At 46.8% G+C, this 13,125-nt stretch overlaps 1 protein-coding gene across 5 annotated transcripts; it reads right to left on the reverse strand.

Moving 5' to 3' along the window:
* Nucleotides 1-27: 27 nt before the first annotated feature.
* Nucleotides 28-12,197, reverse strand: NUP54 (nucleoporin 54). 5 transcript variants are annotated; one of them, XM_039551368.1, is made up of 13 exons: nt 12,029-12,197; nt 10,322-10,483; nt 8,221-8,304; nt 7,983-8,120; nt 7,140-7,369; nt 4,876-5,063; nt 4,228-4,424; nt 3,365-3,419; nt 2,712-2,805; nt 2,129-2,236; nt 1,640-1,759; nt 1,187-1,297; nt 28-856 (listed from the first exon to the last, which is right to left on the reverse strand). In XM_039551368.1, the coding sequence occupies exons 1-13, from the start codon at nt 12,078-12,080 to the stop codon at nt 728-730; spliced, it is 1,668 nt and encodes a 555-aa protein (XP_039407302.1). In that variant the 5' UTR covers nt 12,081-12,197; the 3' UTR covers nt 28-727. The 5 variants fall into 5 exon arrangements, with proteins under 5 accessions (XP_039407302.1, XP_019148570.1, XP_019148569.1 ...); XM_019293025.3 differs by lacking the exon at nt 12,029-12,197 and adding an exon at nt 11,462-11,584; XM_019293024.3 differs by lacking the exon at nt 12,029-12,197 and having other exon boundaries at nt 28-418; nt 703-856; nt 10,322-11,545.
* Nucleotides 12,198-13,125: the final 928 nt, after the last annotated feature.

The following is a 13,125-nucleotide window of genomic DNA, read 5'->3' on the forward strand; positions in this document are numbered from 1 at the left end:
CCACTGAGAGCCAACACCACACACCACTCATTACAAAGGCAGACTGAATTTATTACTCTTGGGCAATTTAAAAAAAGGCAGAAGACAATGTCCAGACATTCTGTTACTTGGAGGGGCAGCAAAGCTTTGTATAATTCACATACGTAAAGTGACCAAAACATAACCTTCAGATCCTTGCAGTCCAAAGGAAGGACAGAAACTGGAAACATGAACTGTCTGCAGCTTGCCCCAGTAAACTACTGGTATTGCAAAGAACAACACAGTTACAGCAACAAAGATCCCTGTAATGATTTAAATCAGCCGTTTACACAATGCTGTGACTTGATTGTTGTGACAGAAACACGAAAGCAGGCTGAGCTTTCCACAAACCGAGTCATTAGTGAAACAATCCCCGCAGCACTGCATTTTTAGGACAATGCTGTTGTAAAAAAAAAAAAAAAGAAGAAAAAAAGAAAAAATGTACAATAGTACATATAGTTTTATAGTAAAATGGTATCTGAACAGATTCAGTTTTCCTTCTTTTGTTAAAGCATATACAGCTTTATAAAATATAAACCTTCCAAAGGTCAATTTTAAAAGCTTAGAAGAGGCTTTGCTAATTCTAAAAGTAACAGCCAAAATACCATTTTCTTCCTACAAGATACGTCTTTTATTTTACCTCAACAGTTTTAGCCTTGGAAGGTGAGCCATAAACTCGATTACCATGTTCTGTGTAAACCTCCACCAGTCAACTGAAGACTCCTCCTCTGATGGGAATGCTCTCGTTCAGCCCATGTTCTATCAGTTTGATGTCCTCCAAGTCATCCTTGATGATGCTGATTAGGTGACTCAGCCCTTCTTGCTGCTGCTTTAGGTGCTGCAGATAGTTCAGAAACCAGTGTGAGTATTGTTCAGCTTCACACACTTAAGTAATATTTCTCCAAGGTGTCACGACCGGTGGCCTTGACACATTGAAAAGCCTGACATAATTTCTCCGGGGGAAGGAATAACAGCATTGTCTGTACCAACAGCCTATCTCCACAGAGTGGTTTTGTACAGTAGCTTGGTGCACTGGCACTGAGACCAATAAAAAGGATGACTTCATCAAACAGTGCAAGAACATGACATTCTAGATACAGTCGGTGTGTGTTTGGCTCAAGTGATGAAGTTCAAAGAGTATGCCAGGATTCTACCCAGTGATACTTACTTGCTTGATTTCCCTTAAGAGGTCTGCATCTATGTAATAGCGCTCTTCAGCCCGCACTGCTCCAAAGTGGTTCTGCATCCTGATTTGGGACATGAGCTCATTCAGTCTGCCCTGGGAAGAGAAACAGGCTAAAATCAAACACAACTCATCTACAGCTGGCAGAGCTCCAGCATCTACGATTCCTTGAGTCTCCAGGGTTGGAAGCATTGCTGTTCATTCCATTGTTAAATGTTCAGGAGCACATGCAGAGGGCAAGCAACTCCAGTATTTCCAAGAACTCAAAACTACTGAAATACCTATTGGTTATGCAGCAAAGAGCATGATGCTACAACCTACTAACACTGCTGGATAGAAAGCTTTCCACAACCAATATTTAGACCTCGTTTGGAAAAACTGACATGTTTTCAGCGAGGAAACCCCAGAGCTGTTAGCCAGGCTTTATCAGCCACTCACCTTGAACTGCGTGGGTGCATTAAGTTCACACTGAATTGTATCCAACTGTACACGAAGCTGCTCCTCGTCTGCTTGAATGGCGTAACCGCTTTTCCTTTGGATCTCCTGCTTTATCAACACCTACAAAAGATGCCTTTGATGTTCATTAGAGAACACTTGGCTCGTCCCTTTCCCCACCAGCCCATCCACATCTTTTTGCCCTTCCTTCAGCCTGTTTCTCAGTAGATTTGTTCTGTCATTTATTCTGCTACTCTACGACCTCAGGGCAGTCCTGCGGCTGCTGAGTAAGCGAGAGAGAAGGTTTTCAAGTACTACAGCCCTGAAGCTTTCCCCGACAGCTCTGCCTGGTACGTAAACGAACACTTGTTAGCTGAAGTCAGAATAATTTTCAGCACTGGCCTGCACAAGATGGCACAGGTTCTCCTTTCCCCTGAGACTGCTTCTGGCACCAGGCTGTGTCAAAGGACTTATTTAGATTATCCCTGTTACCTGCAAAGTTCTGTGAGAAAGTGCCATCAGTTTCCTTTTGTACTGTGCAATTTTTGCCATAGTTGTCGTTTGGTTTTTCTGCAGCTCGCTGATATCTTCAGATATTATCTGCAGAGGAGATGGGAGTCAACTGGAAGCCAGAGAAGTTTTTGCTAACAGAACACGTTAGTCCTGATTTAAAACTGTGATTTTCATGACACTACACAGCCCAGCAACTTCGTGTCCTTGACCCAGATGATTTTAGAAAGCTTTCTTCTACCTCTACTGCTCTCCTTTGTGTTTATTTTCATACACAACCCGGATTTTCAGAAAGCCAATTTTGTAAAATTGGTTGCCCAAATTTAAAAGTCCATGCCTATACAACTTAAATTGAGCTGGTGTGGATTAGCCTATAACAAAACAGTAAGCTTGAACTTGAAACAAATAAAAGTCAAACCACACTGCTCAATTTTTAGGCAAAAGATCTATTAAAGGAATATATTAAGAACATGGTTCCTGTTTCAGTTTTGAACACACAGGGGAGGTGCATTTAGTAGCACACCCTTTGTCAACAGCAGCTCATGATGAAGATGAGTAACCTTACATCTAATCGAGTTTGATGCTGTTTGGTCATCTGATCCTGGACCTTCAATCTTCTCAACAGTTCCTTGAAACCCACCATTGGCACAGGAATAAGCCTATCAGAACACAAATATTTCTTACAACAAGTTTTACACTGGACATGTGGTAAGGATTAATAATTATCAATAGAATCTAATATAAAGCTACAGATCCCGTTGGCCTTTTATAAATCAATACGTAACCATATCTTCTTCTGCTAAGCTCTAGAGTCCTCCCTATTCCCAACAACCTGTTCCTTTTTCATAAAGAAATCAGCCCAAATTATCTGTAACCACTGGAGGGTAAAAAGGTGCATCACCTTCAGCAATAAAGAGAAAAAACCATAATGGATGCAAAAAATAAATCACAATAACTAATCCGGGTAACAGAGGACACCACACCTCTAAGTAATGCAAGTAAGACTCTTTATCCTGACAGCTCCTAAGCGCCTAAATGGGTGAAGGGATTAAGACAGGCACTCCCAGTAATCTTCACTGCTTTCAAGGAGATCAGCACTTGGCCAAGTTGTACTCGAGTAAGTTTCTTGCAAGTTACCTGAAGAGTTCTATGCAATTATTATCCCTTTCTCCCCTTTCCAAGCCTTGTTGCAATACTTGGACAGACTATTGGACTTACTTATCAGGATCAGGATTATCAACTTTGGCTTGTTCCCATATAATAGGATCAACACCTGGAAAAAAAAAAAAAAAGGATTTTTAGTATGGATATCTGAATAGAAAGATGTTACAGCTGCTAACCAGGAAAAAATGCTACGGAATACAAAAACCCTACAAACTGTGCTAACCCGAATGACTGTTACACAAATTAAGGTTAATTAAACACAAATTAAGGTTAATTAAACTAGGGTAGCTCTTTAAAAGTCCTGGTCCTGAGCAGGGGCAGTAAATTCAGACCCAAAGGCTGTCAAGCACTCCTGCCAGTTGGAAAGCAGGCGAAAGGAACAACCCATAGGTGCTCCCATTGGACAATCCATATCTTAAAGGGAGAAATTCCTACTGCTCCCACTATATGCCACACTTGGGTCATTCTGTCCTTTTAAAGTTGCTTATTGTGTAAAACAAAAAAATATTAAAAAATCAGCAATTAAGTGATCAAACTACCAAACCAGTTGGCAAAATAATCCCAGTGGGAGTTAGCTCTGACTTTTCAGCAAGACTAGGCCCAGTTCCTTCTGCAATCCAGACTTCATAACTTTTTATATCCTAAACACAGACATATATAAAAGTTACAGGCATAAAGGTAAGTCACCTTATGAAATGGCACAAACAGCCCTTAACTACTCTAAAACAAAGCTATATGTGCACTGCCTGTGGCCACACACACAGGCTAAGAGACCCATCTGAAAACTAGCAAGTGAGTACAGGACACGATTATGCTAAGTTTTAACTTTTTTTTTTTTTTGTACTTTTCACAGGCGTTTTCCAGCAGGCTGACACCCGCGTTTTCCCCAGAGAGCCCAAACGGCGCAGCCCACGCACCGGCAGGAGGGTTCTGCAGGAGCTGCTTGACTTGTGCTGGGGACAGCTCCGTCCTGGCCATGGACAGGCTGACCCCCAGCTGCTGCAGGGATGATTTGATGTTGGCTTGTTCAAAGTGGGCGTAGAGGGTCGTTGCAGGAACTCTCCTCGAGGTGCCGTTGGGCGAGCGCTCCACAACGTAAATGATCACTTCTGTCCTGAGCGAGGTAAAATGCGGAACGTCAGGAAAAGGCCAGCAGCACGTAGGAGCTAACACAATACAGAACCACCCAAAATCCAAGCTACCACTTCTCCCATCTGACTTTTAAATTCTTTTAGCTAAGTGAGATGTAAAGTACCAGTAACTGCAGGGTTCAACACAGCAAGGGAGAGAGAGAAAACCTGTAAATACTATTACATTCTCTGCTCCCGCCAGTTTTAACCACCATATTCTATGGTGATACTAGTACCACATTAAGAATAACCTAAAATCTCTGGAAAGGTACTGGACTTAATGCCTTAGGAAAAACTACATGAAGGAATAATAGACGCAGATCAAAGTCAGGATGAACAGATCTAAAATCAAGCAGAACGGGAGACAATAGACTTAGGCACCAACCCTTTCTAACATGCAATAGAAATAGGCAACACTGTGGGAAGGTCACGTACTGGTCATCTGGCATTGTTTTAACACCTTCAACATTGACAGTGAGGGTCTGGTTTCCTCCCAAAATTTTGTGTAGTGATTCTACGAGCTGCTGCTGCTGGCTTCGAATATCCGCTTCTTTTCTGTTAAACACCAAGACCACGAGGCCATCTTCATCCTTGTTGTTGGGCATTAAACTGTAACCCACAGCCTGCCAAGGAACAAAGGACAAATGAAGATACGTTACAAGCATATCCTTGTGGCATGAAGGGGAGGGGCTAAATCCCTCCATTTTTAGAGCAACTGGTTCAATATTGAACTCACAATGTATTCAGAGCTGCAGGAACATAAAATCAATCCCCTTTTAAATCATTCTCTCACACGGCCATCAGTAGAGCAGCTTTTGAAACAGTTTGGATTTTTACAAAAAGTTCTTAAGTATCCTTTCCCCATCGGGGGAGTTGCCAACCCAGCAGAGCTAACAGCAATCAGGAACATTTTACAAACTGACCCTTTTTCCAAATTGCAAATGGAACCAGAGGATCCGACTTTACTACATGCAAAAGCAGAGCAGCAGCTTTCACCTCCTCTTGCCCGTCAGCTGTCACCCCAACATAGCACTGGTGACAGGGTGGACAGCAGGGGCTTTGTGAGGCCCTGACACTGCATGTGGGTGGGTGACCTGCACCTTTCCTCTTGCACAAGTTTAGCTGAAGAGAGAAAGGAGTCAAGGACATGCCAAGGAGCCCGGTCTTGTCAGCAGAGGGTAATCCCCTGCCATGGTGAGCCTTGCAGAATCAGCCATCCTGTCATGGAGCACAACAGTGATAGATAGCTAAGGAAGAATTTGTTTCTAAGCACATGACACCTCGGGTATTTCTGTTTTAAATACATAACTTGTCCATGATCTCTTTATGCAACACAGTGTTTTCAAACTAGAACGGATTTGTTTTTCTTCGCAGCGGTCCTTCAAACAACGCCCTGTACCACTTACCTTAGCAGCACTCGTTTCTTGGTCTGGAGCTGGAACTGTGTACAAGTGGATTCCTGGGGAACCCTTCAGGTAATGCGTCATTCTTATCAGATGCCTGATGTTTCCAGAGGCAATAACCAAACTAGCTTATGACGCTTTGTTCCTATCCCTGTGCCACCTTCTCCCCTATTTTTCACAGGCATCTGCTGGCACAGATGGAACTTGTCAGTATATCACTTAAGGCAAGTGAATTCATGGCATCAGAAACACTCCAGTCACAGGGACAAGAGGAAACCTAGTATCTGGCATTGTCTAACCTGAAAACTCTTCTTTTTGGTAAATGAAACTCTAAAATAACCGATTTTGCATCACACAACTTACACTGGACAATTTTTCAAAGCCCAGAAACAGTGAAAGCAATTTCAGACAACAACTTACAAGAAAATAAGCTTTCAGGTGCATTGCCAACAAAATGTTCAAGGTAAGACTGAAAAAGGTGATGCAACAAAACCCAACATTTGTTAGGCATGCACAGCTGCTGAGAAAATTTTACAGAAGTATCACAATGTGCATAATCAACACTAGGCTTAATTAAGTATTAACCTACATTCAGGTCACAAAGTATGCACTCCAAAGAACGAGCTCAGGGAAGGAGGCTATCGCCACGCCTGCCCTAAATCCTCTTACAAGCCTGAGGCTTAGCAAGACCAGTCAGCAGGTGCGGGATTTGCGGAGGATGAAGAGCCATGAATTCTTTGTCAACATGAGAAACAAGATCTGGAACCGCTGACGATTCCGTACAAGGAATGGAGTCAGCATGAGCACTGACAAGGATAAAGGCACAAGAAGGCTGGTGGATTTTAAACCTGGCACGGGCCAGGTTCATAGAGAGTTACTTTAACCTAGACAAAGCAACGAAGAAAGACCCTGAAGTTCTTATTCCAAATGTTCACAAGACAAGAAGGTTATTTAAAATCGTTTCTGTCACATTGTAACATACACAGATACACATTAAAATTAATTTCCATAGATCTGTTCCACATACACACACACTAACCTGAATGCTAGCACATGAAAATGTTACTTTCATGATCCACATCTGGGCTCATTATCTAGTCCCTCCACACCACCCAGATTTCCAGCATCTTCGAACCTTTTAATGAGTATGCATCAGAACTGTGCAGATTACCTGGAAAAATACTGTTTCAGAATACTCTTACCGGTGACAAAATCTGATTTAACACCCATGAGATGCTCAGACTCAGCAGAGTAAGGGCATCAGTGCCCTTTGTGGGCAGTTGAACAACACCATACCTTAAACCTGCAGAAGGGGTTTTCTTGCGTGAACTCCACCGGAGCAATGTTGTTGTTGAAGTATCCTTTGCCCGTGCCCCAGAAGGCCTGGAGCTGGTTCCATTTGGCCAGAATGGCATCCCTTTCATCTCCCAGGAGTGTTGGGGCCGAGAGGGCACTGGCTGTATTGATGAGCTGGTTGGACTGAGCAGGTGTCTGGGCAGGCTGGTTGAACAGCCCGCTGCCTAGTGCTGGGTGGGATGAAGAGAAACAAATTAACTGCTTGACCAACCATGACCATGCTATCATCTACATCTGCCTATCACTGGCATCACTTCTTACCACATTCTGAGAAGCAAAATAAAAACACCGAGTGAATAAATGAATTAAAATCAGACCATGTTTTCTTCATCTACAACAAAAGTTCCTGAATGCTACATTAGAAGATTTTTCTTTTTTTTTTAAGCGAGACATCTGTATTGATCCATGACATCGTCTGGCACTCTCAATATCCAAATCTGAGGGCAGGTTGGCTGTTACAAACTCAGCAGACTCAGAGCCTGCAGCTGCTCATCATCCAACTGCCATTTAAATTAACCTCAGTGCCTTTTTCCTCCCCCTTCTAGTAATGCTGTGACTGCAATACCACCAATTCTCTAACTACAATTTCTACCAGCACGAAACCAAAGGGGTAAATATTGTTGGAAGCTCAAGGGTGAAGCTCAGGGACCCGCTTGAGCTCTGGTTTAAGAGTTTAACAGCCTCCTGTTACAATACACTTCTGTCCCACTACCTGAGCAACTGAAGGTGGCAGTCTTATGCTTTCACTGCTAAGGGACAGGTAAATCCAGAGGCCATACTCACTGGTCTGCTGCTGCTGCTGGGTTCCGAAGCCTCCAAAGCCTAGCCCAGTTCCCAACCCACTACCCAAGCCAGTTCCAGTTCCTGTGCCAAAACTGGTACCAAATCCAAAGCCTTTGTTCTGGGTAGCACCAAAGAGTCCTGGGGAAACAAACAGATGGTTATTGAGAAAAAGAGCATAGCAGCCATGCAATCCAAAGCACTCCTGGATTTGTTCTAAAGCCAGTCCTTCAGTCCTTACCAGTGGTGCCGGTATTGGTGGGAGCGGAGAAGCTGAACGCTGGTGCCGCAGTGGTGGTGGTTGTCCCGAAGCCTCCGAAGGCACCTGCCAAACACAGACTGCAGTGAGGCAGTGGCACACGGCCCCTGGAGCTGGGCACAACACGACAACCAACCGCACGCCTCGGGTGTTATGAGAACAGGTGCTGACAGATGGATGTCACATGGCACAAGCATGTAGCTCACACTGATCATGGGGATCGAGTTCATTGTCCAAGGAAATCGGGGAGAAAACACGGACCACAAAGCCAAAACTTGTATGGTGGGTTAAGAAAGCAAATAAAAAGGCAGCAGTCATCTGACATCTTGTTCCTGTACCAGAGGGATGTGCTTTCCCCAGTGAGAGACACAACTAACAGTACTATATTCTCAGGAATACTTCTGGCCAATGTCACTGCTAAATGTTTAGTAAGCAACCTGATGTTTTGTGAACTTTACAAACAGTCCTAACCTCTGGAAACAAATCAAAGCCTGAGGCCAGGGTACACACAGGCAAAATTTACAGGTAAAATTCTACAGGGTTCTTTTTTTTTTTAAGCCTTGTTTCCCCAATGATCCTCCCCATTACATCTCATTTGGAGGTTCAACCACTAGTATAGGAAGATGGATGCAAAAGCAATCAGCCTTCCACAAATTTTCAGGAAAAGCAGTCACTGACCAGCAGGAGAGGACCTATGTGAGCACCTGAGCTCCAGTGGTGCCAACAGCGCTGGCCCAAGATGCAGCCTGTGGAGTGCTGACCAGCCTGTGTTTCATGCTGCTTTTACATGTGTTCAAGTGAAGACGACAGTCTGCTACAAAGGATTTGTCAAAAAGATGCTGCCTCTCTTAATTCCCATGTCAAAAGCAAAAAAAAAGTCCTTTAGTCTATTACACTCACAGTCCTCCTGTCCATGAACAAAATGAAAAGCATAAACCAAAGGCGATATGCAATTGCATTTTATTTCTATTCAGCAAACATCTCAATGTGAGTGGGCACAAGAAGTTGTTCCCTGTAACACCCATGTTTCAGTCCTGCCAGCAAGTGGGACACCCTGGCAGCAGCACCAGCAGTTCACACCATTTTTAGGTACCTTTGTACTCATAGCAAATTTAGTCATCCTTTCTTGAAAAGGGACCCGAGAGTACAAATCAAGTATCAAATTAAGTATCAAATTAAGTATCAAATTGACTATGCACGGTCTCTACCGGAGCAGCTCAAGTGAAGCTAAAGAAATCCAGCCAAGAGTGTTTACAGCAAATAAACCCCAATGAGATCCCTGGGGTGCACAAAACAGATGAGAGGCGCTGACACAGAGAGCGATGACACTGTGGGATGGATGGAATTCCTATATGAGCAGTGGTAACAGGACCCCCAGGCAAATTCCACACCCACAAAAGCATTAGAAATCCATCCAGTCCAGTGTTTTTATACAGAACGGGAAAGACTTAAGGTGAAATTACATCAGCTGATCGCTCAGGTCTGATGGATCTCCATGGGGCCACAAAAGGCTTTCTCAACCACCCCCCAAGTGCACCCATCCCATGCAGGGCCCTCCCTGGAGCACTGAGCATCTCTGGCAGCTGGGGCAGGGTGGTCTTGGGATGCACAGCGGCATTCGGGGAACAGGTCACAGCTGGGCTCTGACTTTGTGCCGGTCGTATGTAATGTGTTTCTCCACAGAAACTACTGAGGTGTGGTGCATTCATGACAGCCAACGCAAGGCCAATGAGGAGACACGGGGGAAGATGAAAACATGACTGCAGTAGTCCAAGAATCTCATGTCAGGAAATGCGGCACAGGGACCAGCCCTGGGATTGCTCGGGATCGCCTGGATTCATTCCCATTTCAGAGACTTTTGGCTACAGGGTTATTTTTCCTCAAAAACTATTCCTTGAGAATTTAACAGGCAAAACCCCTACAAGCCTATGGCTCTCAAACCCATTCCATTTCCAGAGCTTTTATTGCCAGTCTTCGCTGGATATGAAGATCAGTAGTGGACAGAGATTCCCAGTTAGGGATGTAATTCTTGGACCCCTGCTGGTAACATTGACCACGGAACACATATTTACGCGTTATCTACCTGCGCTTGCCAGACTGTTACCAAAATTGAATGGTGGAGTTGAGGTAGTGGAAACACCGAAATTCCCAATATTAAAATTCACCGTGGGATTAGCAGTTAATCCGAAACCCCCAAAATTAAACCCACTGGCAGTGGAGTTTGCAGTTTCAAGCCCACCAAATCCTGACGAGCGGGAAGCAGAAAAAGAGCAAGGCAACATTAGTTCTGAGTGAAAGGAAGGTCCAGGAAAGAAAAGTTGAAGCATTTTTCCATCCCCGTGGGCAAGATAGGCATAGTTAGAAACAGGAGTAAAAGGCATTAACTGGCATTAAACAATATTTATTGGACACAAGGAGGACAGTTAAAAGCTCCACACACTGCTGCTGTAAGGATGTTATTTTTCAATTATACCGTGCAAAAAGCAGCAGCTTTTCCCCACCTTATTCCAAAGCCCTACATGAAACCATCTCTGTGGTTCAATATTCACATTAAGAGTAATTTTAACAGCCTAAGATCCTCGATACAGCTGCATCTGTGTTACGTGTAACATATAATAGCAAAATTAATTCATAAGCTATCAGGAAAGCGAGAGTACGTTATCTTCATACAAATAATACACTCAGAGACATGACAGCAGAATAACCACAAAACCCAACTCCAGCAGCTGAGGCACCACACAAACTGCAGGTATTCCAGGGTGGACTTATCCAAGTTCTATTGCCAAAATCTGCCCACCTCAGCCTTGCTGGACATACTGATGCACCCAGCACCCCCGGGATGCAGCTGAAACAGGTTCATGCCGGACAGACAAAGGGAAGTCCTGAGGTGTGATGCCAGATTTCCCTCTGATATTGGTCTGAGAGCGTCATAAACCTTGCCACGGTGTACAGGCAGCACAAGATGATTTTTTACTCTCAGACGGGGCCAGAAAGAGTCTGTGTAAACACATTCTTCCAGAGTGGAAGAGACAGTAATATTCAAGTTAACTACAATAAAGATGAATCCTATTCAAAGGACTTGCTCAGATGCTCTCCTAGGAGCCAAAAAGGATTTAACTAAGTGAGGGTAAGGAAAGCTCTGCCTTACACTTCACCATGACTGACAGTGACAAAAAGAAGAGGGGAAAAGATCTTCCTTTACAAGTTAACCACTGTCTTTTACCTTGCTCAAAAGTGAACTTCCAAGGGCATCTCATCCAAACGAGGACATTACTGCAAGGAAAAGGCTGATCCGAAGGACCTGCACCACCTCATCGCCAATGCCCGAAGAGCAGCTCCCGGGCCCGCCGGGGGCCGGGCGGGGCGCGGGACGGCGCCTCTGAGGCGGCCGCGGCTCCCATTGGCCGGGGGGCACGCGCTGCCGGCCACCGCCGCTCCCATTGGCCGCAGGGCACGCGCGGGACGCCACCGCCGTTCTCATTGGCGGGGGGGCACGCGCGGGTCCCTGAGGGGACCGCGATTCCCATTGGCGGCGGGGCACGCGCGGGGCTCCGAGGCGGCCGTGATTCCCCATTGGCGGTGGGGCACGCGCTGCCGGCCCCAGCGGTTCCCATTGGCGGGGGGGGGGGTCAGGAGGGGAGCACGCGCGGGCCGCCGCCGCTATCCCCATTGGCCGGGGGGCACGCGCGGCCCTCTGAGGCGGCCGCTGTTCTCACTGGCGGGGGGGGGCACGCGCTGCCCGCTGCTCGGCTCCCCCCGCCCCGCCCCGCTCCGCCGCCCCAGCACTCACCGGTCGGGTTGGCGGCCCCGGCTCCTGCCGTGGCGCCGAAGTTGAAGGCCATGGGGCCGGTCGTGGAACGGCGGGCGGAGACCCCCGCAGCAGGCGCGTGCGGGCCCCCGCGGCGGGTCCAGCCGCAAACACAACCGGCCGCACGAGCCGCTTTTTCCGCTGCCGCCGCCGCCGAAGCGCTTCCGGGTGGCGTGGGAGACGCGTGGTGACGCAATCGGCGCGCGCCGGCGGGCTGTACCACTGCGGGCAGCGGGAGGGGCGGACTGTCCCACGGGACACGGGGAAACGAAGGGTAATAAAGCCGAACAGCTCTTCCGCGATTATCCGGGGCGAGGGAAATGTCCTGCTATGCGCTAAACAGGGATAAAAAAGGCTCGCGTGGGGGGAAATAGTCTCAGCTCCAGGTCGCTGAGAGCTCAGCCTGAGCGTGGGCTCACCCCAGCATGGGGTTTCCCCATCCCTGCATGCCCTGGCGGCATTCCCTGGATTCCCCAGCACGGGGACCACAGTTCCCGCTGTAGGACCTGGCGGGCAGCCAGGAGGGGAGATCACACAGCTTCTTCCCAGGGACGACTCCCACAGACACCCCACATCCATGAGGAAAAGCTTCTTTCCATGGGGGTGGCCGAGCGCTGGAACAGCTGCTCAGGGAGGTCGTGGAGTCTCTCTGGAGACATTCCGAACAGCCCCGGACACATTCCTGGGTTACCTGCACCCAAAGGATCCCAGGATGCTGTGAAAAGCAGCAACACCTGAGGAAAAGCAGAGCAAAGCCAGTCCCCAAAATGTTTTCCCAGGGTTATTCCCAGAAAACAACACTTGGGGTAAGAGGGAGAAGGGATGACAGTGCCATCATAGAATCCCTGGAGGGTTAGGTTTGGAAGGCACCTTAAAGCCCATCTTGCTCCGCTCCCTGCCCTGGGCAGGGACACCTTCCACTGTCCCAGATTGCTCCCAGTCCCGTTCAACCTGGCCTTGGACACTTCTAGGGATCCAGGCGCAGCCAGAGCTTCTCTGGGAATCCATTCCAGGGCCTCACCACCCTCACAGGGAAGAAACCGGAGCACCAGCCAAGAAAAAGACCCGAAACCAAGCCC

The sequence above is a fragment of the Corvus cornix genome, chromosome 4, assembly GCF_000738735.6.
Source record: "Corvus cornix cornix isolate S_Up_H32 chromosome 4, ASM73873v5, whole genome shotgun sequence".
Taxonomy (NCBI): Eukaryota; Metazoa; Chordata; class Aves; order Passeriformes; family Corvidae; genus Corvus; species Corvus cornix.